The 27,479-nt window shown below is 55.5% G+C and overlaps 1 protein-coding gene across 1 annotated transcript in view; it reads left to right on the forward strand.

Moving 5' to 3' along the window:
- LOC115945910 (ryanodine receptor 1) overlaps positions 1-27,479 on the forward strand; it is a 111,665-nt gene that overhangs the window by 67,737 nt on the left and 16,449 nt on the right. Inside the window, exons 49-77 of the mRNA XM_034072124.1 lie at positions 409-498; positions 1,391-1,528; positions 1,927-2,004; positions 2,702-2,777; positions 3,060-3,183; positions 4,742-4,857; positions 5,285-5,352; positions 5,588-5,709; positions 5,957-6,006; positions 6,377-6,437; positions 8,790-9,028; positions 9,577-9,658; positions 10,314-10,444; positions 10,773-11,087; positions 12,468-12,708; positions 13,511-13,598; positions 14,587-14,679; positions 16,570-16,737; positions 17,150-17,209; positions 20,494-20,631; positions 21,664-21,776; positions 22,620-22,716; positions 23,128-23,234; positions 24,956-25,007; positions 25,092-25,166; positions 25,935-26,034; positions 26,549-26,628; positions 26,878-26,954; positions 27,286-27,359. Of these exons, the coding sequence (XP_033928015.1) occupies positions 409-498; positions 1,391-1,528; positions 1,927-2,004; positions 2,702-2,777; positions 3,060-3,183; positions 4,742-4,857; positions 5,285-5,352; positions 5,588-5,709; positions 5,957-6,006; positions 6,377-6,437; positions 8,790-9,028; positions 9,577-9,658; positions 10,314-10,444; positions 10,773-11,087; positions 12,468-12,708; positions 13,511-13,598; positions 14,587-14,679; positions 16,570-16,737; positions 17,150-17,209; positions 20,494-20,631; positions 21,664-21,776; positions 22,620-22,716; positions 23,128-23,234; positions 24,956-25,007; positions 25,092-25,166; positions 25,935-26,034; positions 26,549-26,628; positions 26,878-26,954; positions 27,286-27,359 (3,253 nt within the window). The remainder of the gene's footprint in view (positions 1-408; positions 499-1,390; positions 1,529-1,926; positions 2,005-2,701; positions 2,778-3,059; positions 3,184-4,741; positions 4,858-5,284; positions 5,353-5,587; positions 5,710-5,956; positions 6,007-6,376; positions 6,438-8,789; positions 9,029-9,576; positions 9,659-10,313; positions 10,445-10,772; positions 11,088-12,467; positions 12,709-13,510; positions 13,599-14,586; positions 14,680-16,569; positions 16,738-17,149; positions 17,210-20,493; positions 20,632-21,663; positions 21,777-22,619; positions 22,717-23,127; positions 23,235-24,955; positions 25,008-25,091; positions 25,167-25,934; positions 26,035-26,548; positions 26,629-26,877; positions 26,955-27,285; positions 27,360-27,479) is intronic.

The raw sequence follows: 27,479 nt of genomic DNA on the forward strand, positions 1-27,479 counted from the left end.
CCCGATGACCCCGTCCTGACCCCGTCCTGACCCTGATGACCCCGTCCTGACCCCGATGACCCCGTCCTGACCCCGTCCTGACCCTGTCCTGACCCTGCACTGACCCCATCCTGACCCTGTCCTGACCCCACTGACCCCGCACTGCACCCACTGCACCCACTGCACCCGCTGACCCCATCCTGACCCCACACTGACCCCACACTGACCCCGCTGACCCCGCACTGCATCCACTGCATGCACTGCACCCATTGACCCCCCATAACCCCCCAGTGCCCCCCAGCCCCCCACTGTGGGCTCAGCACCCCCAATCCTGACCCTGCACAGCCCCCATTGAGTGCACTGCATGCACTGCACCCACTGCACCTACTGCACCCACTGCACCCATTGACCCCCCATAACCCCCCATAGGTTCAGAGCAATTGGACCTTTGGGGAGACTGTGGACGAGGAGGCAAAAACACATCCAATGCTGAGACCCTATAAAACCTTCTCGGAGAAGGTACCGGAGACACAGACCCCATTGAGGACACAGACCCCATTGATCCCCATTGATGCCCCATTGATGCCCCATTGATGCCCCATTGACACCCCATTGACACCCCATTGATGCCCATTGATGCCCATTGATGCCCCATTGATGTCCCATTGATGCCCCATTGATGCCCCCTTGGCTCCGCCCCCAGGACAAGGAGATCTACCGCTGGCCAATCAAGGAGTCCCTCAAGGCCATTCCCCATTGATGCCCCATCCCCATTGATGCCCCATTGATCCCCATTGATGCCCCATTGATGCCCCATTGACACCCCATTGATGCCCCATTGATGCCCATTGATGCCCCATTGATGCCCCATTGATGCCCCATTGATGTGGGTCACCCCCAGGACAAGGAGATCTACCGCTGGCCAATCAAGGAGTCCCTCAAGGCCATTCCCCATTGACACCCCCATCCCCATTGATGCCCCATTGATGCCCCATCCCCATTGATGCCCCATTGATGCCCCATTGATGCCCCATTGATGCCCATTGATGCCCCATTGATGCCCCATTGATGCCCCATTGATGCCCCATTGATGCCCCATTGATGCCCCCATTGATGCCCCATTGATGCCCCATTGATGCCCCATTGATCCCCATTGATGCCCATTGATGCCCCATTGATGCCCCCAGGACAAGGAGATCTACCGCTGGCCAATCAAGGAGTCCCTTAAGGCCATTCCCCATTGATGCCCCATCCCCATTGATGCCCATTGATGCCCCATTGATTCCCATTGATGCCCATTGATGCCCCATTGATGCCCCATTGATTCCCATTGATGCCCCATTGATGCCCCATTGATGTGGGTCACCCCCTGCCCCATTGATGTGGGTCACCCCCTTGGCTCCGCCCCCAGGACAAGGAGATCTACCGCTGGCCAATCAAGGAGTCCCTTAAGGCCATGCTGGCCTGGGAGTGGACAGTGGAAAAGGCTCGAGAGGAAGAGGAGAAGGTGGAGAAGAAGAAGAGCCGCAAGATATCCCAGTCAGCCCAGGTCTGCACCCATAGGGGCTATGGGGCCTGTGGGGTCTATGGGGGCTGTGGGGTCTGTGGGGTCCATTGGGGTCTATGGGGTCTATGGGGTCTGTGGGGTCTATGGGGTCTATGGGGTCCATTGGGGTCTATGGGGTCTGTGGGGCCCATTGGGGTCTATGGGGTCTGTGGGGTCCATTGGGGTCCATTGGGGTCTGTGGGGTCTATGGGGTGCATTGGGGTGTATTGGGGTGTATTGGGGTGTATTGGGGTCTATGGGGTCCATTGGGGTCTATGGGGTGCATTGGGGTCTATGGGGTCCATTGGCGTCCATTGGGGTGCATTGGGGTCCATAGGAATCCATAGGGTCCATAGGGTCCATAGGGCCCCACAGACCCTCACTGTCCCTGCCCCCCCCAGGCCACCTATGACCCCAGCCATGGCTACAGCCCCCAGCCCGTGGACCTGTCGGGGGTGACTCTGTCCCGGGAGCTGCAGGTCAGGGGCCTGGACCCACATCCCATAATATCCCACATCCCATACCCCATATCCCTTATATCCCATACCCCATATCCCGTATACCCCATATCCCATATATCCCATATCCCATATATCCCATATCCCATATATCCCATATCCCATACCCCATATCCCATATATCCCATATCCCATATACCCCATATCCCATATATCCCATATCCCATATACCCCATATCCCATATACCCCATATCCCATATATCCCATATCCCATATATCCCATATCCCATATACCCCATATCCCATATATCCCATATCCCATATCCCTTATATCCCATACCCCATATCCCATATATCCCATACCTCATATCCCATATATCCCATACCCCATATCCCATATATCCTATATCCCATATCCCTTATATCCCATACCCCATATCCCATATATCCCATATCCCATATATCCCATATATCCCATATATCCCATGCCCCATATCCCATATATCCCATATCCCATGCCCCATATCCCATATATCCCCTATCCCATACCCCATCCATCCCACACCCCATCCATCCCATGCCCTATATCCCATATATCCCCTATCCCCTATCCCATACCCCATCCATCCCATACCCCATCCATCCCATACCCCATCCATCCCATACCCCATACATCCCATACCCCACATCCCATCCCCTCTGCCCCATTCCCCCCAGGCTATGGCAGAGCAGTTGGCTGAGAACTACCACAACACTTGGGGCCGCAAGAAGAAGCTGGAGCTGGAGGCCAAAGGTCAGCCCCACATCCCCCATTGATGCTCTGAGCCCCATTGATGCCCCATTGACACCCCATTGCTGCCCCACTGCTGCCCCATTGACACCCCATTGCTGCCCCATTGCTGCCCCATTGCTGCCCCACTGACACCCCATTGCTGCCCCATTGCTGCCCCACTGACACCCCATTCCTGCCCCATTGACACCCCATTGCTGCCCCACTGCTGCCCCATTGCTGCCCCATTGCTGCCCCACTGACACCCCACTGCTGCCCCACTGACACCCCACTGCTGCCCCACAGGGGGGGGCTCGCACCCGCTGCTCGTGCCCTATGACACACTCACGGCTCAGGAGAAGGCTCGAGACCGAGAGAAGGCTCAAGAGCTGCTCAAGTTCCTGCAGCTGCAGGGATATGCGGTCACCAGGTCAGATATGGGGTGATATGGGATCTATGGGGCTCTATGGGCTCTATGGGTCTCTATGGGGCTCTATGGGGCTCTATGGGGGTCTATGGGGCTCTATGGGGTCTCTATGGGTGTCTATGGGGTGTCTATGGGGCGCTATGGGGTGGTATGGTCTCTATGTGTCTCTATGTCTCTCTATGTCTCTCTATGTGTCTCTATGTGTCTCTATGTGTCTCTATGTGTCTCTATGTCTCTCTATGTCTCTCTATGTGTCTCTATGTGTCTCTATGTGTCTCTATGTGTCTCTATGTGTCTCTATGTCTCTCTATGTGTCTCTATGTGTCTCTATGTGTCTCTATGTCTCTCTATGTGTCTCTATGTGTCTCTATGGTCTCTATGTGTCTCTATGGTCTCTATGTCTCTCTATGTGTCTCTATGTGTCTCTATGTGTCTCTATGGTCTCTATGTCTCTCTATGGTCTCTATGTGTCTCTATGTGTCTCTATGGTCTCTATGTCTCTCTATGGTCTCTATGTCTCTCTATGTGTCTCTATGTGTCTCTATGTGTCTCTATGTGTCTCTATGTCTCTCTATGTGTCTCTATGTGTCTCTATGGTCTCTATGTGTCTCTATGGTCTCTATGTCTCTCTATGTGTCTCTATGTGTCTCTATGTGTCTCTATGGTCTCTATGTCTCTCTATGGTCTCTATGTGTCTCTATGTGTCTCTATGGTCTCTATGTGTCTCTATGGTCTCTATGTCTCTCTATGTGTCTCTATGTGTCTCTATGTGTCTCTATGGTCTCTATGTCTCTCTATGGTCTCTATGTGTCTCTATGTGTCTCTATGGTCTCTATGTCTCTCTATGGTCTCTATGTCTCTCTATGTGTCTCTATGTGTCTCTATGTGTCTCTATGTCTCTCTATGTGTCTCTATGGTCTCTATGTGTCTCTATGTCTCTCTATGGTCTCTATGTGTCTCTATGTGTCTCTATGGTCTCTATGTCTCTCTATGGTCTCTATGTCTCTCTATGTGTCTCTATGTGTCTCTATGTGTCTCTATGTCTCTCTATGTGTCTCTATGGTCTCTATGTGTCTCTATGTGTCTCTATGTGTCTCTATGTGTCTCTATGTGTCTCTATGTCTCTCTATGTGTCTCTATGGTCTCTATGTGTCTCTATGTCTCTCTATGTGTCTCTATGTGTCTCTATGGTCTCTATGGGTCTCTATGTGTCTCTATGGTCTCTATGTGTCTCTATGTGTCTCTATGGTCTCTATGTGTCTCTATGTGTCTCTATGGTCTCTATGGTCTCTATGTATCTCTATGGGTCTCTATGTGTCTCTATGTGTCTCTATGTGTCTCTATGTGTCTCTATGTCTCTCTATGGTCTCTATGTCTCTCTATGTGTCTCTATGTGTCTCTATGTGTCTCTATGTCTCTCTATGGTCTCTATGTGTCTCTATGTGTCTCTATGGTCTCTATGTGTCTCTATGGTCTCTATGTGTCTCTATGTGTCTCTATGTGTCTCTATGTGTCTCTATGTGTCTCTATGTGTCTCTATGGTCTCTATGTCTCTGGGCAGGGGCCTCAAGGACCTGGAACTCGACACATCCTCCATAGAGAAACGTTTTGCCTTCGGGTTCCTGCAGCAGCTGCTCAAGTGGATGGACACGTCCCAGGAGTTCATCGCGCACCTGGGTAGGGGTCACGGGGGTCACGGCGGGGTCATGGGGGGTCACGTGGGGGTCACGTGGGGGTCATGGAGGGGGTCACATGGGGGTCATGGGGGGGTCACGGGGGGTAAAGTGGGGGTCACGTTGGGGTCATGTGGGGGTCATGTTGGGGTCATGGGGGGTGATGGAGGGTCATGTTGGGGTCACAGGGGGTCATGTGGGGGTTATGTGGGGGTCATGGGGGGTCACGTGGGAATCACATGGGATACACATGGAACACCCCCCCCCATGGGTCCCTGTGGGTCCCTATGGGTCTCTATGTGTCTCTATGTGTCTCTATGGGTCTCTATGTGTCTCTATGGGTCCCTATGGGTCTCTATGGGTCTCTATGGGTCCCTATGGGTCCCTATGGGTCTCTATGGGTCTCTATGGGTCTCTATGTCTCCCCCCAGAGGCTGTTGTCAGCAGTGGCCGAGTGGAGAAGTCCCCACATGAGCAGGAGATCAAGTTCTTTGCCAAGGTCAGAGGGGCTGTGGCTCCCTATGGGTCTCTATGGCTCCCTATGGGTCCCTATGGGTCTCTATGGGTCCCTATGGGTCCCTATGGGTCCCTATGGGTCCCTGTGGGTCCCTATGGGTCTCTATGGGTCCCTATGGGTCCCTGTGGGTCCCTATGGGGTCTCTATGGGTCCCTGTGGGTCCCTATGTGTCCCTATGTGTCCCTATGTATCTCTATGGGTCCCTGCCCCACTACAGGTGCTGCTGCCCCTCATCAACCGCTACTTCCACAACCACTGTGGGTACTTCCTGAGCACCCCAGCACTGGCTCTGGGCACTGGGGGTCATGCATCCAACAAGGAGAAGGAGATGGTGACCAGGTGGGACCCATAGCACCCATAGCACCCATAGCACCCATAGCACCCATAGCACCCATAGCATCCATAGCACCCATAGCATCCATAGCATCCATAGCACCTATAGCATCCATAGCACCCATAGCACCCATAGCACCCATAGCACCCATAGCATCCATAGCATCCATAGCATCCATAGCACCCATAGCATCCATAGCACCCATAGCACCCACCCCTGACCCCCACCCTACTCTTTGTCCCCCCATTACAGCCTCTTCTGCAAGCTGGCGGCACTGGTGCGGCACCGTGTGTCACTGTTCGGTGAGAGCCATGGGTCTCTATGGGTCTCTATGGGTCTCTATGGGTCTCTATGGGTCTCTATGGGTCTCTATGGGTCTCTATGGGGTCTCTATGGGGTCTCTATGGGGTCTCTATGGGTCTCTATGGGTCTCTATGGGTCTCTATGGGTCTCTGTGGGGTCTCTATGGGTCTCTATGGGTCTCTATGGGTCTCTATGGGGTCTCTATGGGTCTCTATGTGTCTCTATGGGTCTCTATGGGTCTCTATGGGTCCCTATGGGTCTCTATGTGTCTCTATGGGGTCTCTATGGGGTCTCTATGGGTCTCTATGGGGTCTCTATGGGGTCTCTATGGGGTCTCTATGGGTCCCAGACTCACTGTTGCCCCCGCAGGGACGGATGCTCCGGCTGTAGTGAACTGTCTGCACATCCTGGCGCGCTCCCTGGATGCCAGGTCCTGGCTCCCTATGGTCCCTATGGGGTCCCCATATCCCTATGGGTGTCCCCATATCCCTATGGGTGTCCCCATATCCCTATGGGGGTCCCCATGTCCCATTGATGTCTCCATTGATGTCTCCATTGATCTCCAATGATCTCCATTGATGTCTGTTGATGTCCATTGATGTCTGTTGACCCCCATTGACTCCCATTGATGTCCGTTGATGTTCATTGATCCCCATTGACTCCCATTGATCCCCATTGATCCCCATTGATCCCCATTGATGTCTGTTGATATCCATTGATGTTTATTGATCTCCGTTGACCCCCATTGATCCCCATTGACTCCTGTTGATCCCCATTGATCCCCATTGATCCCCATTGATCCCATTGATCCCCATTGATCCCCATTGATCCCCATTGATCCCCATTGATCCCATTGATCCCCATTGATCCCCATTAGGACAGTGATGAAGTCAGGCCCCGAGATAGTCAAGGCCGGTCTGCGCTCCTTCCCCATGTCCATCCCCATTGACTCCCATTGATCCCCATTGATCCCCATTGATCCCCATTGATCCCATTGATGTCTATTGATCCCCATTGATCCCCATTGATCCCATTGATCCCCATTGATCCCCATTGATCTCCATTGATCCCCATTGACCCCCATTGATCCCCATTGATCCCCATTGATCCCATTGATGTCTATTGATCCCCATTGATCCCCATTAGGACCGTGATGAAGTCAGGCCCAGAGATAGTCAAGGCCGGTCTGCGCTCCTTCCCCATGTCCATCCCCATTGATCTCCATTGACCCCCATTGATCCCCATTGATCCCCATTAGGACGGTGATGAAGTCAGGCCCAGAGATAGTCAAGGCCGGTCTGCGCTCCTTCCCCATGTCCATCCCCATTGACTCCCATTGATCCCCATTGATCCTCATTGATCCCATTGATCCCCATTGATCCCCATTGATCCCCATTGATCCCCATTGACTCCCATACACAGGACAGTGATGAAGTCAGGCCCCGAGATAGTCAAGGCCGGTCTGCGCTCCTTCCCCATGTCCATCCCCATTGACTCCCATTGACTCCCATTGACCCCCATTGATCCCCATTGATCCCCATTGATCCCCATTGATCCCCATTGATCCCCATTGATCCCCATTGACTCCCATTGATCCCCATTAGGACAGTGATGAAGTCAGGCCCAGAGATAGTCAAGGCCGGTCTGCGCTCCTTCCCCATGTCCATCCCCATTGACTCCCATTGATCCCCATTGATCCCCATTGATGTCTGTTGATGTCCATTGATGTTTATTGATCTCCGTTGACCCCCATTGACTCCCATTGATCCCCATTGATCTCCATTGATCCCCATTGACTCCCATTGATCCCCATTGACCCCCATTGATCCCCATTGACTCCCATACACAGGACCGTGATGAAGTCAGGCCCTGAGATAGTCAAGGCCGGTCTGCGCTCCTTCCCCATGTCCATCCCCATTGACTCCCATTGATCCCCATTGATCCCCATTGATCCCCATTGATCCCCATTGATCCCCATTGATCCCCATTGATCCCCATTGATCCCCATTGATCCCCATTGATCCCCATTGATCCCCATTGACTCCCATTGATCCCCATTGATCCCCATTGATCCCCATTAGGACAGTGATGAAGTCTGGCCCAGAGATAGTCAAGGCCGGTCTGCGCTCCTTCCCCATGTCCATCCCCATTGATCCCCATTGATCCCCATTGATCCCCATTGATCCCCATTAGGACGGTGATGAAGTCAGGCCCAGAGATAGTCAAGGCCGGTCTGCGCTCCTTCCCCATGTCCATCCCCATTGATCCCCATTGATCCCCATTGATCCCCATTGATCCCCATTAGGACGGTGATGAAGTCAGGCCCAGAGATAGTCAAGGCCGGTCTGCGCTCCTTCCCCATGTCCATCCCCATTGATCCCATTGATCCCCATTGATCCCCATTGATCCCCATTGATCCCCATTGACTCCCATTGATCCCCATTGATCCCCATTGATCCCATTGATCCCATTGATCCCCATTGATCCCATTGATCCCCATTGATCCCCATTGATCCCCATTGATCCCCATTGATCCCATTGATCCCCATTGATCCCCATTAGGACAGTGATGAAGTCAGGCCCAGAGATAGTCAAGGCCGGTCTGCGCTCCTTCCCCATTGATCCCCATTGACTCCCATTGATCCCCATTGACCCCCATTGATCCCCATTGATGTCTATTGATCCCATTGATCCCCATTGATCCCCATTGATCCCCATTGATCCCCATTGATCCCCATTGATCCCCATTGATCCCCATTGACTCCCATTGATCCCCATATAGGACAGTGATGAAGTCAGGCCCAGAGATAGTCAAGGCTGGTCTGCGCTCCTTCTTCGAGGGGGCAGCTGAGGACATGGAGAAGCTGGTGGAGAACCTGAGGCTGGGGAAGGTGTCTGGGGGCAAGCGCCAGGTCAAGGGGGTGGCTCAGAACCTGAGTTACACTGGAGCTGCTCTACTGCCTGTGCTGAGCTCCTTGTTCCAGCACCTGGGACAGCTCCGATGCGGGGACGATGTTATATGTGAGCCTGTGTGGGGTGTGGGTATGGGGTATGGGGTATATGGGGTGTATATGGGGTATATGGGGTGTCTATGGGGTGTATATGGGGTGTATATGGGGGGATATGGGGTGTGTATGGGGTGGGTATGGGGGGTATGGGCCCGTGCTCAGCTCCTTGTTCCAGCACCTGGGACAGCTCCGATGCGGGGATGATGTCATCTGTGAGCTGCTGTGGGGCACAGGGGGTATATGGGGTGTCTATGGGGTATATGGGGTATGGGGTATGGGGGGGTATGGGTTATGGGGGGTATGGGGTGGATATGTGGTGTATATGGGGTGTATATGGGATGGATATGAGGTGTGTATGGAGTATATATGGGGTACATGGGATGGATATGGGGTATATGGGGTACATATGGGGAATATATGTGGTATATATGGGGTATATGGGGTATATATGGGGTGTATATGGGATATATGGGGTCTATAGGATGTATGGGGTATGGGGACACTATGGGGCCCAGAGGGGCAGTTCCTGTCCCCTGATGTGCCCTGTCCCCTGCCCCACAGTGGATGATGTCCAGGTCTCCTGTTACCGCATCCTCAGCAGCATCTACTCCCTGGGTACCACCAAGAACCCCTATGTGGAGAGGTAACTGCAGCCCTATGGGTGCTATGGGCCTCTATGGGTCTCTATGGGTTGCTGTGGGTCTCTATGGGTCTCTATGGGTCTCTATGGGTCGCTGTGAGTGCTATGGGTTCTATGGGTCTCTATGGGTCTCAAGGGTCTCTATGTGTCTCTATGGTCTCTATGGTCTCTATGGTCTCTATGTGTCTCTATGTGTCTCTATGTGTCTCTATGTGTCTCTATGGTCTCTATGTGTCTCTATGTGTCTATGTGTCTCTATGTGTCTCTATGGTCTCTATGTGTCTCTATGTGTCTCTATGTGTCTCTATGGTCTCTATGTGTCTCTATGTGTCTATGTGTCTCTATGTGTCTCTATGGTCTCTATGTGTCTCTATGTGTCTCTATGTGTCTCTATGTGTCTTTATGTGTCTCTATGTGTCTTTATGTGTCTCTATGGTCTCTATGTGTCTCTATGTGTCTCTATGTGTCTCTGTGTGTCTCTATGGTCTCTATGTGTCTCTATGTGTCTCTATGTGTCTTTATGTGTCTCTATGTGTCTTTATGTGTCTCTATGGTCTCTATGTGTCTCTATGTGTCTCTATGGTCTCTATGTGTCTCTATGTGTCTCTATGTGTCTCTATGTGTCTCTATGGTCTCTATGTGTCTCCATGTCCCGCAGGCAGCGCCCGGCGCTCGGGGAGTGTCTCGCCCGCTTGGCGGCCGCGATGCCTGTGGCCTTCCTGGAGCCACATCTCAACCACCTCAACCCATGTTCCGTCTATAGCACCAAGTCTGCCCGCGAGCGCGCGGGTGAGCGCCGGAGCCGCGCGGCACCGTCACCATTGGGTGCCACAGTCACCATTGGGTGCCACAGTCACCCTTGGGTGCCACCATTGGATGCCCCCATTGGGTGCCCCATTGGGTGCCCCCTTCCCCATTGCCCTTCCCCATTGGGTCCCCCCATAACTGTATCCCTTCCATTGGGTCCCCCATTGCCCTTCCCCATTGGGTGCCCCCTTCCCCATTGCCCTTCCCCCTTGTGTCCCCCATCCCCATTGGGTCCCCATTGCCCATCCCCATTGGCTGCCCCATTGTGTCCCCCATCCCCATTGGCTCCCCCCTAACCCTGTCCCCCCAGTTCTGGGCCTCCCAAGCCGCGTCCAGGACCTGTGCCCTGACCTCCCGTCCCTGGATCACCTGATGGGTGACATCGGAGCCCTGGCGGAATCCGGCGCTCGGTACACGGAGATGCCTCACGTGATCGAGGTGACCCTGCCCATGCTGTGCAGTTACCTGCCGCGCTGGTGGGAGCGCGGCCCCGAGGCCAGGCCCGAGGGTCCTTGCGCCACCGCGGTCACCGGCGCTCACCTCAACACCCTCCTGGGGAACATCCTGCGCATCGTGGTCAACAACCTGGGCATCGATGAGGCCGCGTGGATGAAGAGGCTGGCGGGTGAGGGGGGGTGATGGAGACAATGGGGGTGATGGAGACAATGGGGGTGATGGAGACAATGGGGTGATGGAGACAATGGGGTGAGGGAGACAATGGGGTGATGGAGACAATGGGGGTGATGGAGACAATGGGGTGATGGAGACAATGGGGTGAGGGAGACAATGGGGTGATGGAGACAATGGGGGTGATGGAGACAATGGGGTGATGGAGACAATGGGGGTGATGGAGACAATGGGGTGATGGAGACAATGGGGGTGATGGAGGCAATGGGGTGATGGAGACAATGGGGGTGATGGAGGCAATGGGGGTGATGGAGACAATGGGGTGATGGAGACAATGGGGTGATGGAGGCAATGGGGTGATGGAGACAATGGGGGTGATGGAGACAATGGGGTGATGGAGGCAATGGGGGTGATGGAGACAAGGGGGGTGATGGAGACAATGGGGTGATGGAGACAATGGGGGTGATGGAGACAATGGGGGTGATGGAGACAATGGGGTGATGGAGACAATGGGGGTGATGGAGACAATGGGGGTGATGGAGACAATGGGGTGATGGAGGCAATGGGGGTGATGGAGACAATGGGGATGATGGAGACAATGGGGGTGGGGTGATGGAGACAATGGGGTGATGGAGGCAATGGGGGTGATGGAGACAATGGGGTGATGGAGACAATGGGGGGGATGGAGACAATGGGGTGATGGAGACAATGGGGTGATGGAGACAATGGGGGTGATGGAGGCAATGGGGGTGATGGAGGCAATGGGGGTGATGGAGGCAATGGGGCGATGGAGACAATGGGGTGATGGAGACAATGGGGTGATGGAGACAATGGGGTTGGGGTGATGGAGACAATGGGGGTGATGGAGACAATGGGGTTGGGGTGATGGAGACAATGGGGGTGATGGAGACAATGGGGTTGGGGTGATGGAGACAATGGGGGTGATGGAGATAATGTGCTCATCCCATTGACCCTGTATTGATCCCATTGACCCTGTATTGATCCCATTGACCATGTGCTGATCCCATTGACCCTGTATTGATCCCATTGACCCTGTATTGATCCCATTGACCATGTATTGATCCCATTGACCATGTATTGATCCCATTGACCATGTATTGATCCCATTGCCCCTGTATTGATCCCATTGCCCATGTATTGATCCCATTGACCCTGCATTGATCCCATTGACCATGTATTGATCCCATTGACCATGTATTGATCCCATTGCCCCTGTATTGATCCCATTGCCCATGTATTGATCCCATTGACCCTGTATTGATCCCATTGACCCTGCATTGATCCCATTGCCCCTGTATTGATCCCATTGACCATGTATTGATCCCATTGACCCTGCATTGATCCCATTGCCCCCCAGTGTTTGCCCAGCCCATCGTGAGCAAGGCGAAGCCTCAGCTGCTTCGCTCCCACTTCATCCCCACCATGGAGAAGCTCAAGAAGCGCGCGGGGAAGGTGGTGGCGGAGGAGGAGCAGCTGCGGATGGAGGCCAGGGGGGAGGGGGAGGAGACTGAGCTGCTCATCCGCGACGAGTTCTCCGTCCTCTGCCGCGACCTCTACGCGCTCTACCCGCTGCTCATCCGCTACGTGGACAACAGCCGGTGAGGGACATGGAGACACAGTCATGGAGCCTATGGGGACACAGTGATGGAGCTCATAGGGACACAGTGATGGAGCTCATGGGGACACAGTGATGGAGCTCATAGGGACACAGTGATGGAGCTCATAGGGACACAGTGATGGAGCCTATGGGGACACAGTCATGGAGCCCATAGGGACACAGTCATGGAGCCTATGGGGACACAGTCATGGAGCCTGTGGGGACCTAGTGATGATGGAGCTCATAGGGACACAGTGATGGAGCCTATGGGGACCTGGTGATGATGGAGCCTATGGGGACACAGTGATGGTGCCTATGGGGACCTAGTGATGATGGAGCTCATAGGGACACAGTGATGATGGGGACACAGTGATGGAGCTCATAGGGACACATTGATGGAGCTCATAGGGACACAGTGATGGAGCTCATAGGGACACAGTGATGGAGCCTATGGGGACCTAGTGATGATGGAGCCTATGGGGACACAGTGATGGTGCCTATGGGGACCTAGTGATGATGGAGCTCATAGGGACACAGTGATGATGGGGACACAGTGATGGAGCTCATAGGGACACATTGATGGAGCTCATAGGGACACAGTGATGGAGCTCATAGGGACACAGTGATAGAGCTCATAGGGACACAGTGATGATGGAGCTCATGGGGACACAGTGATGGAGCTCATAGGGACACAGTGATGATGGAGGTCATGGGGACCCAATGATGATGGGGACCCATTGATGGTTCCTATGGGCCCCATTGATGGTTGCTATGGGCCCCATTGATTCCGGTGTCCATGGCAGGGCCCAGTGGCTGACGGAGCCCAACGAGGATGCTGAGGAGCTGTTCCGCATGGTCGGAGAGGTCTTCATCTATTGGTCCAAGTCCCACGTGAGTGGGGCCAGGGGCTATGGGGCAGGATGTGTGGGGCAGAGATGTGGGGCAGGGATGTGTGGGGCAGAGATGTGTGGGGCAGGGATATGGGACAGGGATGTGGGGCAGGGATGTGTGGGGCAGGGATATGGGGCAGGGAAGTGGGGCAGGGATGTGGGGCAGGGATGTGTGGGGCAGGGATGTGTGGGGCAGGGATATGGGGCAGGGAAGTGGGGCAGGGATGTGTGGGGCAGGGATGTGTGGGGCAGAGATGTGGGGCAGGGATGTGTGGGGCAGGGATGTGGGGCAGGGATGTGTGGGGCAGGGATGTGTGGGGCAGAGATGTGGGGCAGGGATGTGTGGGGCAGGGATATGGGGCAGGGATGTGTGGGGCAGAGATGTGGGGCAGGGATATGGGGCAGAGATGTGGGGCAGGGATGTGGGGCAGGGATGTGTGGGGCAGAGATGTGGGGCAGGGATATGGGGCAGGGATGTGGGGCAGGGATGTGTGGGGCAGAGATGTGGGGCAGGGATGTGTGGGGCAGGGATGTGTGGGGCAGGGATGTGTGGGGCAGGGATGTGTGGGGCAGAGATGTGGGGCAGGGATGTGTGGGGCAGAGATGTGGGGCAGGGATGTGTGGGGCAGAGATGTGGGGCAGGGATGTGTGGGGCAGGGATGTGTGGGGCAGGGATATGGGGCAGGGATGTGGGGCAGGGATGTGTGGGGCAGGGATGTGTGGGGCAGGGATGTGTGGGGCAGAGATGTGGGGCAGGGATGTGTGGGGCAGGGATGTGTGGGGCAGGGATGTGTGGGGCAGAGATGTGGGGCAGGGATGTGGGGCAGGGATGTGGGGCAGGGATGTGGGGCAGGGATATGGGGCAGGGATGTGGGGCAGGGATGTGTGGGGCAGAGATGTGTGGGGCAGGGATGTGGGGCTGGGATGTGGGGCAGGGACATGGGGCTCAGCCCCACATCCCCCTCGGGGTCCCTGTGTCTGCCCCATAGAACTTCAAGCGTGAGGAGCAGAACTTCGTGGTGCAGAATGAGATCAATAACATGTCCTTCCTGACGGCCGATAGCAAGAGCAAGATGGCCAAGGTGGGGCCCAGCCCCATAGATGTGCCCCTGAGACCCACAGGCTGCCCCATAACCAACCTGCCCCATAACCAACCTGCCCCATAACCAACCTGCCCCATAACCAACCCCGACCCATCCATCTCCATCCATCCTAATGGTCCTAGTACCCCCATAACCCCCCCAGTGCCCCCCATAACCCCCCCCCGTTCGCCCCATAACCCCCCATGCCCTAATCCTGTCTCTTCTCTCCTGTCCTGTCTATGGGTCCTGCCCCAGTCCGGAGATGCTCAGGTCAGCAGTGCTATGGGGCGGGGGGGGGGACCCACAGAGCCCTATGGGGTGCTCCCCTATGGGGCCATGAGGGGGTCCTGCCCCATAGAGTCACAGGTGGGGCTATGGGGCTCCCATTGCTGCCCCCATCACCTTGCTATGGGTCAGCCCCACTGATGGTGTCTCTATGGGTCCCAGGGGGGCTCAGCCCCAGAACACTCTCAGGCCCCACTGATGCTGTGTGTATGGGGCAGCCCCATTGATGTCTCTATGGGTCACAGGGGGGCTCAGCCCCAGAGCGCTCCCAGGCCCCACTGATGCTGTGTCTATGGGTCACAGGGGGGCTCTATGGGGCAGCCCCATTGATGGTGTCTCTATGGGTCGCAGGGGGTCTCAGCCCCACTGATGCTGTGTCTATGGGGCAGCCCCATTGATGTCTCTATGGGTCTCAGGGGGGCTCAGCCCCAGAGCGCTCTCAGGCCCCACTGATGCTGTGTCTATGGGTCAGCCCCACTGATGCTGTATCTATGGGTCAGCCCCACTGATGCTGTGTCTATGGGGCAGCCCCACTGATGTCTCTATGGGTCCCAGGGGGGCTCAGCCCCAGAGCGCTCCCAAGCCCCACTGATGCTGTGTCTATGGGGCAGCCCCATTGATGTCTCTATGGGTCGCAGGGGGGCTCAGCCCCAGAGCGCTCCCAAGCCCCACTGATGCTGTGTCTATGGGGCAGCCCCACTGATGCTGTGTCTATGGGTCGCAGGGGGGCTCAGCCCCACTGATGCTGTGTCTATGGGTCACAGGGGGGCTCAGCCCCAGAGCGCTCCCAAGCCCCACTGATGCTGTGTCTATGGGGCAGCCCCACTGATGCTGTGTCTATGGGTCAGCCCCACTGATGTATCTATGGGTCCCAGGGGGGCTCAGCCCCAGAGCGCTCTCAGGCCCCACTGATGCTGTGTCTATGGGGCAGCCCCACTGATGCTGTGTCTATGGGTCACAGGGGGGCTCAGCCCCAGAGCGCTCCCAAGCCCCACTGATGCTGTGTCTATGGGGCAGCCCCACTGATGCTGTGTCTATGGGTCGCAGGGGGGCTCAGCCCCACTGATGCTGTGTCTATGGGTCACAGGGGGGCTCAGCCCCAGAGCGCTCCCAAGCCCCACTGATGCTGTGTCTATGGGGCAGCCCCACTGATGCTGTGTCTATGGGTCAGCCCCACTGATGCTGTGTCTATGGGGCAGCCCCATTGATGTCTCTATGGGTCTCAGGGGGGCTCAGCCCCAGAGCGCTCCCAAGCCCCACTGATGCTGTGTCTATGGGTCAGCCCCACTGATGCTGTGTCTATGGGGCAGCCCCATTGATGTCTCTATGGGTCACAGGGGGGCTCAGCCCCAGAGCGCTCTCAGGCCCCACTGATGCTGTGTCTATGGGGCAGCCCCACTGATGCTGTGTCTATGGGGCAGCCCCATTGATGTCTCTATGGGTCACAGGGGGGCTCAGCCCCACTGATGCTGTATCTATGGGTCACAGGGGGGGGGCTCAGCCCCAGAGCGCTCCCAAGCCCCACTGATGCTGTGTCTATGGCTCAGCCCCACTGATGCTGTGTCTATGGGTCAGCCCCACTGATGCTGTGTCTATGGGTCACAGGGTGGCTCAGCCCCAGAGCGCTCTCAGGCCCCTCGCCGCGGGGACAGATACTCAGTTCACACCTCCCTCATTGTGGCCACACTCAAGAAGCTGCTTCCCATTGGCCTCAATCTCTGCTCACCTGCAGACCAGGAGCTCATTGCTCTGGCCAAGGGCAGATATGCAATGGTGGGTGATGGGGGGGGGGGCTATGGGGAGGTGTGGGGAGCTATGGGGCAGCTATGGGGCGCTATGGGGCTCTATGGGGTGCTATGGGGTGCTATGGGGCTCTATGGGGCTCTATGGGGAGATGTGGGGCTCTATGGGGCACTATGGGGCGCTATGGGGCGCTATGGGGCTCTATGGGGCAGTGTGGGGTGCTATGCCATTGTGGGGGCTGTGGGGAGATGTGGGGCAATGTGGGGTGCTATGTGGCGCTACACCATGGTGGGTGCTATGGGGAGATGTGGGATGCTATGGGGTGATGGGGGCGCTATGGGGAGATGTGGGGCAGATGGGGGTGATGTGGGGCAGTCAATGGGGCCGCTATGGGGCAGGATCCTGATGTGGGTCTGGGCTCTGTCCCCTCCCCCCCCTACAGAAGGACACAGATGAGGAAGTTCGAGAGTTCCTGACCAACAACCTGCACCTGCAGGGGAAGGTGAGTGACCCCTTGACCCCAGTGACCCCATTGACCCCATTGACCCCATTGATCCTATTGATCCCCATTGACCCCATTGATCCCCATTGATCCCCATTGATCCCCATTGATCCCCATTGACTCCCATTGATCCCCATTGATCCCCATTGATCCCCATTGACTCCCATTGATCCCCATTGACCCCATTGACCCCATTGACCCCACTGATCCCATTGATCCCCATTGACTCCCATTGATCCCCATTGATCCCCATTGATCCCCATTGATCCCCATTGATCCCCATTGACTCCCATTGATCCCCATTGATCCCCATTGACTCCCATTGATCCCCATTGACTCCCATTGATCCCCATTGATCCCCATTGATCCCCATTGATCCCCATTGATCCCAGGGTCAGAACAGCGCCTCCCTCCGCTGGCAGATGATGCTGTTCCCCATTGATCCCCATTGATCCCCATTGATCCCCATTGATCCCCATTGATCCCCATTGATCCCCATTGATCCCAGGGACAGAACAGCGCCTCCCTCCGCTGGCAGATGATGCTGTTCCCCATTGATCCCCATTGACTCCCATTGATCCCCATTGATCCCCATTGATCCCCATTGATCCCCATTGATCCCCATTGATCCCCATTGATCCCAGGGACAGAACAGCGCCTCCCTCCGCTGGCAGATGATGCTGTTCCCCATTGATCCCCATTGATCCCCATTGATCCCCATTGATCCCCATTGATCCCAGGGACAGAACAGCGCCTCCCTCCGCTGGCAGATGATGCTGTTCCCCATTGATCCCCATTGATCCCCATTGATCCCCATTGACTCCCATTGATCCCCATTGATCCCAGGGACAGAACAGCGCCTCCCTCCGCTGGCAGATGATGCTGTTCCCCATTGATCCCCATTGATCCCCATTGATCCCCATTGATCCCAGGGTCAGAACAGCGCCTCCCTCCGCTGGCAGATGATGCTGTTCCCCATTGATCCCCATTGATCCCCATTGACTCCCATTGATCCCCATTGATCCCCATTGATCCCCATTGATCCCAGGGTCAGAACAGCGCCTCCCTCCGCTGGCAGATGATGCTGTTCCCCATTGATCCCCATTGATCCCCATTGACTCCCATTGATCCCCATTGATCCCCATTGATCCCCATTGATCCCCATTGATCCCAGGGACAGAACAGCGCCTCCCTCCGCTGGCAGATGATGCTGTTCCCCATTGTTCCCCATTGATCCCCATTGATCCCCATTGATCCCCATTGATCCCAGGGACAGAACAGCGCCTCCCTCCGCTGGCAGATGATGCTGTTCCCCATTGATCCCCATTGATCCCCATTGATCCCAGGGTCAGAACAGCGCCTCCCTCCGCTGGCAGATGATGCTGTTCCCCATTGATCCCCATTGATCCCCATTGATCCCAGGGACAGAACAGCGCCTCCCTCCGCTGGCAGATGATGCTGTTCCCCATTGATCCCCATTGATCCCCATTGACTCCCATTGATCCCCATTGATCCCAGGGACAGAACAGCGCCTCCCTCCGCTGGCAGATGATGCTGTTCCCCATTGATCCCCATTGATCCCCATTGATCCCCATTGATCCCAGGGACAGAACAGCGCCTCCCTCCGCTGGCAGATGATGCTGTTCCCCATTGATCCCCATTGATCCCCATTGATCCCCATTGATCCCAGGGTCAGAACAGCGCCTCCCTCCGCTGGCAGATGATGCTGTTCCCCATTGATCCCCATTGATCCCCATTGATCCCCATTGATCCCCATTGACTCCCATTGATCCCCATTGACTCCCATTGATCCCCATTGATCCCCATTGATCCCCATTGATCCCAGGGACAGAACAGCGCCTCCCTCCGCTGGCAGATGATGCTGTTCCCCATTGATCCCCATTGATCCCCATTGATCCCCATTGATCCCAGGGTCAGAACAGCGCCTCCCTCCGCTGGCAGATGATGCTGTTCCCCATTGATCCCCATTGATCCCCATTGATCCCCATTGATCCCCATTGACTCCCATTGATCCCCATTGATCCCCATTGATCCCCATTGATCCCCATTGATCCCCATTGATCCCAGGGACAGAACAGCGCCTCCCTCCGCTGGCAGATGATGCTGTTCCCCATTGATCCCCATTGATCCCCATTGATCCCCATTGATCCCCATTGATCCCAGGGACAGAACAGCGCCTCCCTCCGCTGGCAGATGATGCTGTTCCCCATTGATCCCCATTGATCCCCATTGATCCCCATTGATCCCCATTGATCCCCATTGATCCCCATTGATCCCCATTGACTCCCATTGATCCCCATTGATCCCAGGGTCAGAACAGCGCCTCCCTCCGCTGGCAGATGATGCTGTTCCCCATTGATCCCCATTGATCCCCATTGATCCCCATTGATCCCCATTGATCCCAGGGACAGAACAGCGCCTCCCTCCGCTGGCAGATGATGCTGTTCCCCATTGATCCCCATTGATCCCCATTGATCCCCATTGACTCCCATTGACTCCCATTGATCCCCATTGATCCCCATTGATCCCCATTGATCCCAGGGTCAGAACAGCGCCTCCCTCCGCTGGCAGATGATGCTGTTCCCCATTGATCCCCATTGATCCCCATTGATCCCCATTGATCCCCATTGATCCCCATTGATCCCCATTGATCCCCATTGATCCCAGGGACAGAACAGCGCCTCCCTCCGCTGGCAGATGATGCTGTTCCCCATTGATCCCCATTGATCCCCATTGATCCCCATTGATCCCCATTGACTCCCATTGATCCCCATTGATCCCCATTGATCCCCATTGATCCCAGGGTCAGAACAGCGCCTCCCTCCGCTGGCAGATGATGCTGTTCCCCATTGATCCCCATTGACTCCCATTGATCCCCATTGATCCCCATTGATCCCCATTGATCCCAGGGTCAGAACAGCGCCTCCCTCCGCTGGCAGATGATGCTGTTCCCCATTGACTCCCATTGACTCCCATTGATCCCAGGGTCAGAACAGCGCCTCCCTCCGCTGGCAGATGATGCTGTTCCCCATTGATCCCCATTGATCCCCATTGATCCCAGGGACAGAACAGCGCCTCCCTCCGCTGGCAGATGATGCTGTTCCCCATTGATCCCCATTGACTCCCATTGATCCCCATTGATCCCCATTGATCCCAGGGACAGAACAGCGCCTCCCTCCGCTGGCAGATGATGCTGTTCCCCATTGATCCCCATTGATCCCCATTGATCCCCATTGATCCCCATTGATCCCCATTGATCCCAGGGACAGAACAGCGCCTCCCTCCGCTGGCAGATGATGCTGTTCCGCTCTCTTGCCGGTCGAGCCGCAGACGCTCAGAGCCCTGAACGTGTCGTGCGCAGGGTGCAGGAGGTGGCAGCAGTTCTGTACCACCTGGAGCAGGTAATGGGGTCATGGGGTCATGGGGTAATGGGGGTAATGGGGGTAATGGGGTAATGGGGGTAATGGGGTAATGGGGGTAATGGGGTAATGGGGTAATGGGGTAATGGGGGTAATGGGGGTAATGGGGTAAGGGGGTAATGGGGTAATGGGGTAATGGGGTAATGGGGGTAATGGGGTAATGGGGGTAATGGGGGCCCATTGGGTTCCTATTGGGGGACATTGGGTCATTGGGATCCCCATTGCGTGCCCATTGGGGCCCTTTGAGTGATGGGGGTCCCCATTGGGGGGCATTGGGTGCCCATTGGGTATCCCCATGTAATTCCCATGTAATTCCCATGTAATTCCCATGTTATCCCATGTAATTCCCATGTTATCCCATGTAATTCCCATGTAATTCCCATGTTATCCCATGTAATTCCCATGTCATTCCCATGTCATTCCCATGTCATTCCCATGTTATCCCATGTCATTCCCATGTCATTCCCATGTCATTCCCATGTTATCCCATGTAATTCCCATGTCATTCCCATGTCATTCCCATGTCATTCCCATGTCATTCCCATGTTATCCCATGTAATTCCCATGTCATTCCCATGTTATCCCATGTTATCCCCATGTTATCCCCATGTCATTCCCATGTTATCCCATGTTATCCCCATGTCATTCCCATGTTATCCCCATGTCATTCCCATGTCATTCCCATGTCATTCCCATGTCATCCCCATGTCATTCCCATGTCATTCCCATGTCATTCCCATGTCATTCCCATGTTATCCCATGTCATTCCCATGTCATTCCCATGTTATCCCCATGTCATTCCCATGTCATTCCCATGTCATTCCCATGTAATTCCCATGTCATTCCCATGTCATTCCCATGTTATCCCATGTAATCCCCATGTAATTCCCATGTCATTCCCATGTCATTCCCATGTAATTCCCATGTCATTCCCATGTCATTCCCATGTCATTCCCATGTCATTCCCATGTCATTCCCATGTCATTCCCATGTCATTCCCATGTTCTCCTGCAGACTGAGCACTCCTACAAGTCCAAACGTGCCGTGTGGCACAAGCTGCTGTCCAAGCAGCGCCGCAGAGCTGTGGTCGCCTGCTTCCGCATGGCCCCGCTCTATAACCTGCCCAGGTGGGACTGGGAGGCACTGGGAGCAACTGGGAGCAACTGGGAGGCACTGGGAGGCACTGGGAGCAACTGGGAGCCAACTGGGAGGCACTGGGAGGCACTGGGAGCCAACTGGGAGGCACTGGGAGCCAACTGGGAGGCAATGGGAGGCACTGGGAGGCACTGGGAGGCAACTGGGAGGCACTGGGAGGCAACTGGGAGGCAATGGGAGGCACTGGGAGGGACTGGTATGAACTGGTATGAACTGGTGTGAACTGGTATGAACTGGTGTGAACTGGTGTGAACTGGGATGAACTGGTGTGAACTGGTATGAACTGGTATGAACTGGTGTGAACTGGGATGAACTGGTATGTACTGGTATGTACTGGTGTGAACTGGTGTGAACTGGTGTGAACTGGTGTGAACTGGTATGAACTGGTCTGAACTGGTGTGAACTGGTGTGAACTGGTGTGAACTGGTGTGAACTGGTATGAACTGGGATGAACTGGTGTGAACTGGTTTGAACTGGTGTGAACTGGTATGAACTGGTCTGTACTGGTGTGAACTGGTGTGAACTGGTGTGAACTGGTGTGAACTGGTATGAACTGGTCTGAACTGGTGTGAACTGGTGTGAACTGGTGTGAACTGGTGTGAACTGGTATGAACTGGGATGAACTGGTGTGAACTGGTGTGAACTGGTGTGAACTGGTCTGAACTGGTGTGAACTGGTGTGAACTGGTGTGTACTGGTGTGAACTGGTCTGAACTGGTGTGAACTGGTGTGAACTGGTGTGTACTGGTGTGAACTGGTGTGAACTGGTTTGAACTGGTATGTACTGGTATGTACTGGTCTGTACTGGTCCGGCAGGCACCGCGCCTGTAACCTGTTCCTGGAAGCCTATAGGCTGCAGTGGCTGCAGCCCCAGGAGCATCCCTTTGAGGACCGAATGATTGATGACCTGGCGGTGAGCGCTGGCCAATCAGAGCCGGGGGGCGTGGCCTGAGGGGGCGGGGCCTGAGGGAGGGGGGCGTGGCCTGATGGGGCTTGGTCTTATATGGGGCTTGGTCTGTGGGTAGTGTGGTCTGATGGGGGGCGTGGCCTGGACAGGGGGCGTGGCCTGAGGGGGGGGCGTGGCCTGATATGGGGCGTGGCCTTAGGGGGCGTGACATGGGGGCGTGGTCTATGGGGCTTGGTCTGTGGGTAGTGTGGTCTGATGGGGGCGTGGCCTGGTGGGGGGCGTGGCATGGGGGTGTGGTCTATGGGGCGTGGTCTGGTTGGGGGCGTGGTCTATGGGGGTGTGGTCTGTGCAGGGGGCGTGGCCTGAGGGGGGCGTGGTCTGCTCTGGCCCCGCCCCCTGACCCCCCCTATGGGTCAGGCCTCGGGGCAGGAGGAGGAGGAGGAGGAGGAAGAGGAGGAGAAGAAACCGGATCCACTTCATCAGCTGATCCTGCACTTCAGCCGCACGGCCCTGACCGAGGGCAGGTGGGGATGGACCAATGGGAGCGCGGGATGCAGGGGGATGGACCAATGGGGATGGAGGAGATGGGGATGGACCAATGGGAGCAGGGGATGCAGGGGGATGGACCAATGGGAGCAGGGATGCAGGGGGATGGACCAATGGGAGCAAGGGATGCAGGGGGATCGACCAATGGGAGCAGGGGATGCAGGGGGATCGACCAATGGGAGCAAGGGATACAGGGGATGGACCAATGGGAGCAGGGGTACAGTGGGGATGGACCAATGGGGATGGAGGAGATGGGGATGGACCAATGGGAGCAAGGGATGCAGGGGGATGGACCAATGGGGATGGAGGAGATGGGGATGGACCAATGGGAGCGCGGGATGCAGGGGGATGGACCAATGGGAGCAGAGATACAGGGGGGATGGACCAATGGGAGCGCAGGATGCAGGGGGATGGACCAATGGGGATGGAGCTAATGGGGATGGACCAATGGGAGCGCGGGATGCAGGGGGATGGACCAATGGGAGCAGGGGATACAGGGGGATGGACCAATGGGAGCAGGGATACAGAGGGGATGGACCAATGGGAGCAGGGATACAGGGGGATGGACCAATGGGGATGGAGGAGATGGGGATGGACCAATGGGGATGGACCAATGGGGATGGAGGAGATGGGGATGGACCAATGGGAGCAGGGATACAGGGGGGATGGACCAATGGGAGCAGGGGATGCAGGGGGATGGACCAATGGGAGCAGGGGATACAGGGGGGATGGACCAATGGGAGCAGGGATACAGAGGGGATGGACCAATGGGAGCAGGGATACAGAGGGGATGGACCAATGGGAGCGCGGGATGCAGGGGGATGGACCAATGGGAGCAGGGATACAGGGGGGATGGACCAATGGGAGCAGGGATACAGGGGGATGGACCAATGGGAGCAGGGATACAGGGGGGATGGACCAATGGGAGCAGGGATACAGGGGGGATGGACCAATGGGAGCAGGGATACAGGGGGGATGGACCAATGGGAGCGCGGGATGCAGGGGGGATGGACCAATGGGGGTAGAGATTCAGTGGGGATGGACCAATGGGGATGGAGGAGATGGGAATGGACCAATGGGAGCAGGGGATGCAGGGGGATCGACCAATGGGAGCAAGGGATGCAGCGGGATGGACCAATGGGAGCAAGGGATGCAGGGGGATGGACCAATGGGAGCAAGGGATGCAGGGGGATGGACCAATGGGAGCAGGGATACAGGGGGATGGACCAATGGGAGCAGGGATACAGGGGGATGGACCAATGGGAGCAGGGATACAGGGGGATGGACCAATGGGAGCGGGGGATGCAGGGGGGATGGACCAATGGGGATGGACCAATGGGGATGGACCAATGGGAGCAGGGATACAGGGGGGATGGACCAATGGGAGCGCGGGATGCAGGGGGATGGACCAATGGGAGCGCGGGATGCAGGGGGATGGACCAATGGGGATGGAGGAGATGGGGATGGAGCCAATGGGAACAGGGGATCCAGTGGGGATGGACCAATGGGGATAGAGGAGATGGGGATGGACCAATGGGAGCAGGGATACAGGGGGGATGGACCAATGGGGATGGACCAATGGGGATGGACCAATGGGGATGGACCAATGGGGATGGAGCCAATGGGAATGGGATCCAATGGGAATGGGGGAGGGGCATTTGACCCCTTTGACCCTGACCCCCCCCCCCCCACCCCACAGCAAGCTGGAGAGCGACCACTTGTACATGGCCTATGCTGGTATCATGGCCAAGGTGGGTCCTGCCCCATAGACCCTATGGGCCCATAGATGGACCCATAGATCCTATGGGGGGACTGAGGCCTCCCCCCCCCCCCAGAGCTGCCACATTGAGGAGGAGGAAGAGGAAGAGGAGGAGGAGCAGGAGGAGGAAGAGGCTGAGGATTCCTTTGAGGTGGGTGCAGGGGGAGCCCCATAGATCCTATGGGTCCATAGGGGTCATATGGGTCTGGGTGGAGCCTATGGGGACACAATGAGCCCATATGGACCTTAATGGACACAGTGAGTCCATATGTACCCTATGAGCCCATATGGGGACGCAATCCCATAGGATCCCATATAGACCCCATAGGTTCCCATATAGACTCCACAAGATCCCATAGGGTCCCATATAGATCCAACTGGGTCCCATAGGATCCCATATAGACCACATAGGATCCCATAGGATCCCATAGGACCCCATAGGATGCTATAGGACCCCATAGGATCCTATAGGACCCCATAGGACCCCATAGGATGCTATAGGACCCCATAGGATGCTATAGGAGACCATAGGATGCTATAGGACCCCATAGGATGCTATAGGAGACCATAGGATGCTATAGGATCCCATAGGATGCTATAGGATCCCATAGGATGCTATAGGACCCCATAGGAGCCCATAGGATGCTATAGGAGCCCATAGGACACTATAGGAGCCCATAGGATGCTATAGGAGCCCATAGGATGCTATAGGATCCCATAGGATGGCGGTGTTCCCATAGGATGCTATAGGACCCCATAGGAGCCCATAGGATGCTATAGGATGCTATAGGGTCCCATAGGATCCCATAGGATGCTATAGGACCCCATAGGATGCTATAGGACCCCATAGGACCCCATAGGACCCCATAGGATGCTATAGGATGCTATAGGATCCCATAGGATGGCGGTGTTCCCATAGGAGAAGGAGCTGGAGAAGCAGAAGCTTCGGTACCAGCAGGGGAGGCTGCACGAGAGAGGAGCAGCTGAGATGGTTCTGCAGATGCTGAGCGCGTGCAAGGGTATAGGGGATGTATGGGGGATATAGGGGATAGGGGATGTATGGGAGATATGGGATGTATGGGGTGTATAGGGGATAGGGGATGTATGGGGGGTATAGGGGATAGGGGATGTATGGGGGGTATAGGGGATAGGGGATGTATGGGGGGTATAGGGGATATAGGGGATATGGGATATGGGATATGGGATATATGGGATATATGGGATATAGGGGGTATGGGATAGATGGGATAGATGGGATATAGGGGGTATAGGGGGTATAAGGGGTATGGGATATGGGATGTATGGGATAGATGGGATGTGGGATATGGGATATTATTATGGGCTGTAGGTTATTATGGGCTGTAGATCATTATGGGCTGTAGATCATTATGGGCTGTAGGTTATTATGGGATGTAGATCATTATGGGATGCAGGTTATTATGGGATGCCTCCGCAGGTGAACGAGGCTCTATGGTCTGTAGGTTATTATGGGATGCAGGATACGGGCTATAGGTTATTATGGGATGTCTGCAGGTGAACGAGGCTCTATGGTCTCCTCCACACTCAAGTTGGGGATTTCCATCCTGAACGGAGGCAACGCGGAAGTGCAGCAGGTACCGGGTGGGGTCATGGGGTCAGGGGGTCAGGAGGTCATGGGGGGGTCATACATGTTCATGTGTGTCCACGTGTGTCCTATGCATGTCCCGTGTATGTTACATGTATGACACACGTATGCTGCATGTACGACACATGTATGTTACACGCATGTTACATGTATGACACACACATGTTACATGTATGACACATGCAAGTTACATGTATGTTACACGTATGACACACGTATGTTCCATGTATGTCCCCAGAAAATGCTGGATTACCTGAAGGAGAAGCGCGAGGTTGGATTCTTCCAGAGCCTCCAGGCCCTGATGCAAACCTGCAGGTGGGAACCTATGGGAATGGGAACAGTGGGAATGGATCCTATGGGAATGGGGATCCTATGGGAATGGGATCCTATGGGAATGGGATCCAATGGGAACTGGGATCCTATGGGAATGGGATCCTATGGGAATGGATCCTATGGGAATGGGGATCCGATGGGAATGGGATCCTATGGGAATGGGGATCCGATGGGAATGGGATCAGTGGGAATGGGATCCTATGGGAATGGATCCTATGGGAATGGGGATGGAACAATGGGAATGGGATCCTATGGGAATGGGATCCAATGGGAACTGGGATGCTCCAATGGGATCGTTGCTCCCACCCCACAGTGTCCTGGACCTCAATGCCTTCGAGCGGCAGAACAAGGCTATGGGGCTGGGGATGGTGGCAGAGGACGGCACCAGTGAGTGGCACCCATAGAACACACAGCACCCAATGGGAGCTCAATGGGACCAATGGGACCTCAATGGGACCCCAATGGGACCCACAGCACCCACAGGACCCCAATGGCACACACAGCACA

The sequence above is a fragment of the Melopsittacus undulatus genome, chromosome 24 (assembly GCF_012275295.1).
Source record: "Melopsittacus undulatus isolate bMelUnd1 chromosome 24, bMelUnd1.mat.Z, whole genome shotgun sequence".
Taxonomy (NCBI): Eukaryota; Metazoa; Chordata; class Aves; order Psittaciformes; family Psittaculidae; genus Melopsittacus; species Melopsittacus undulatus.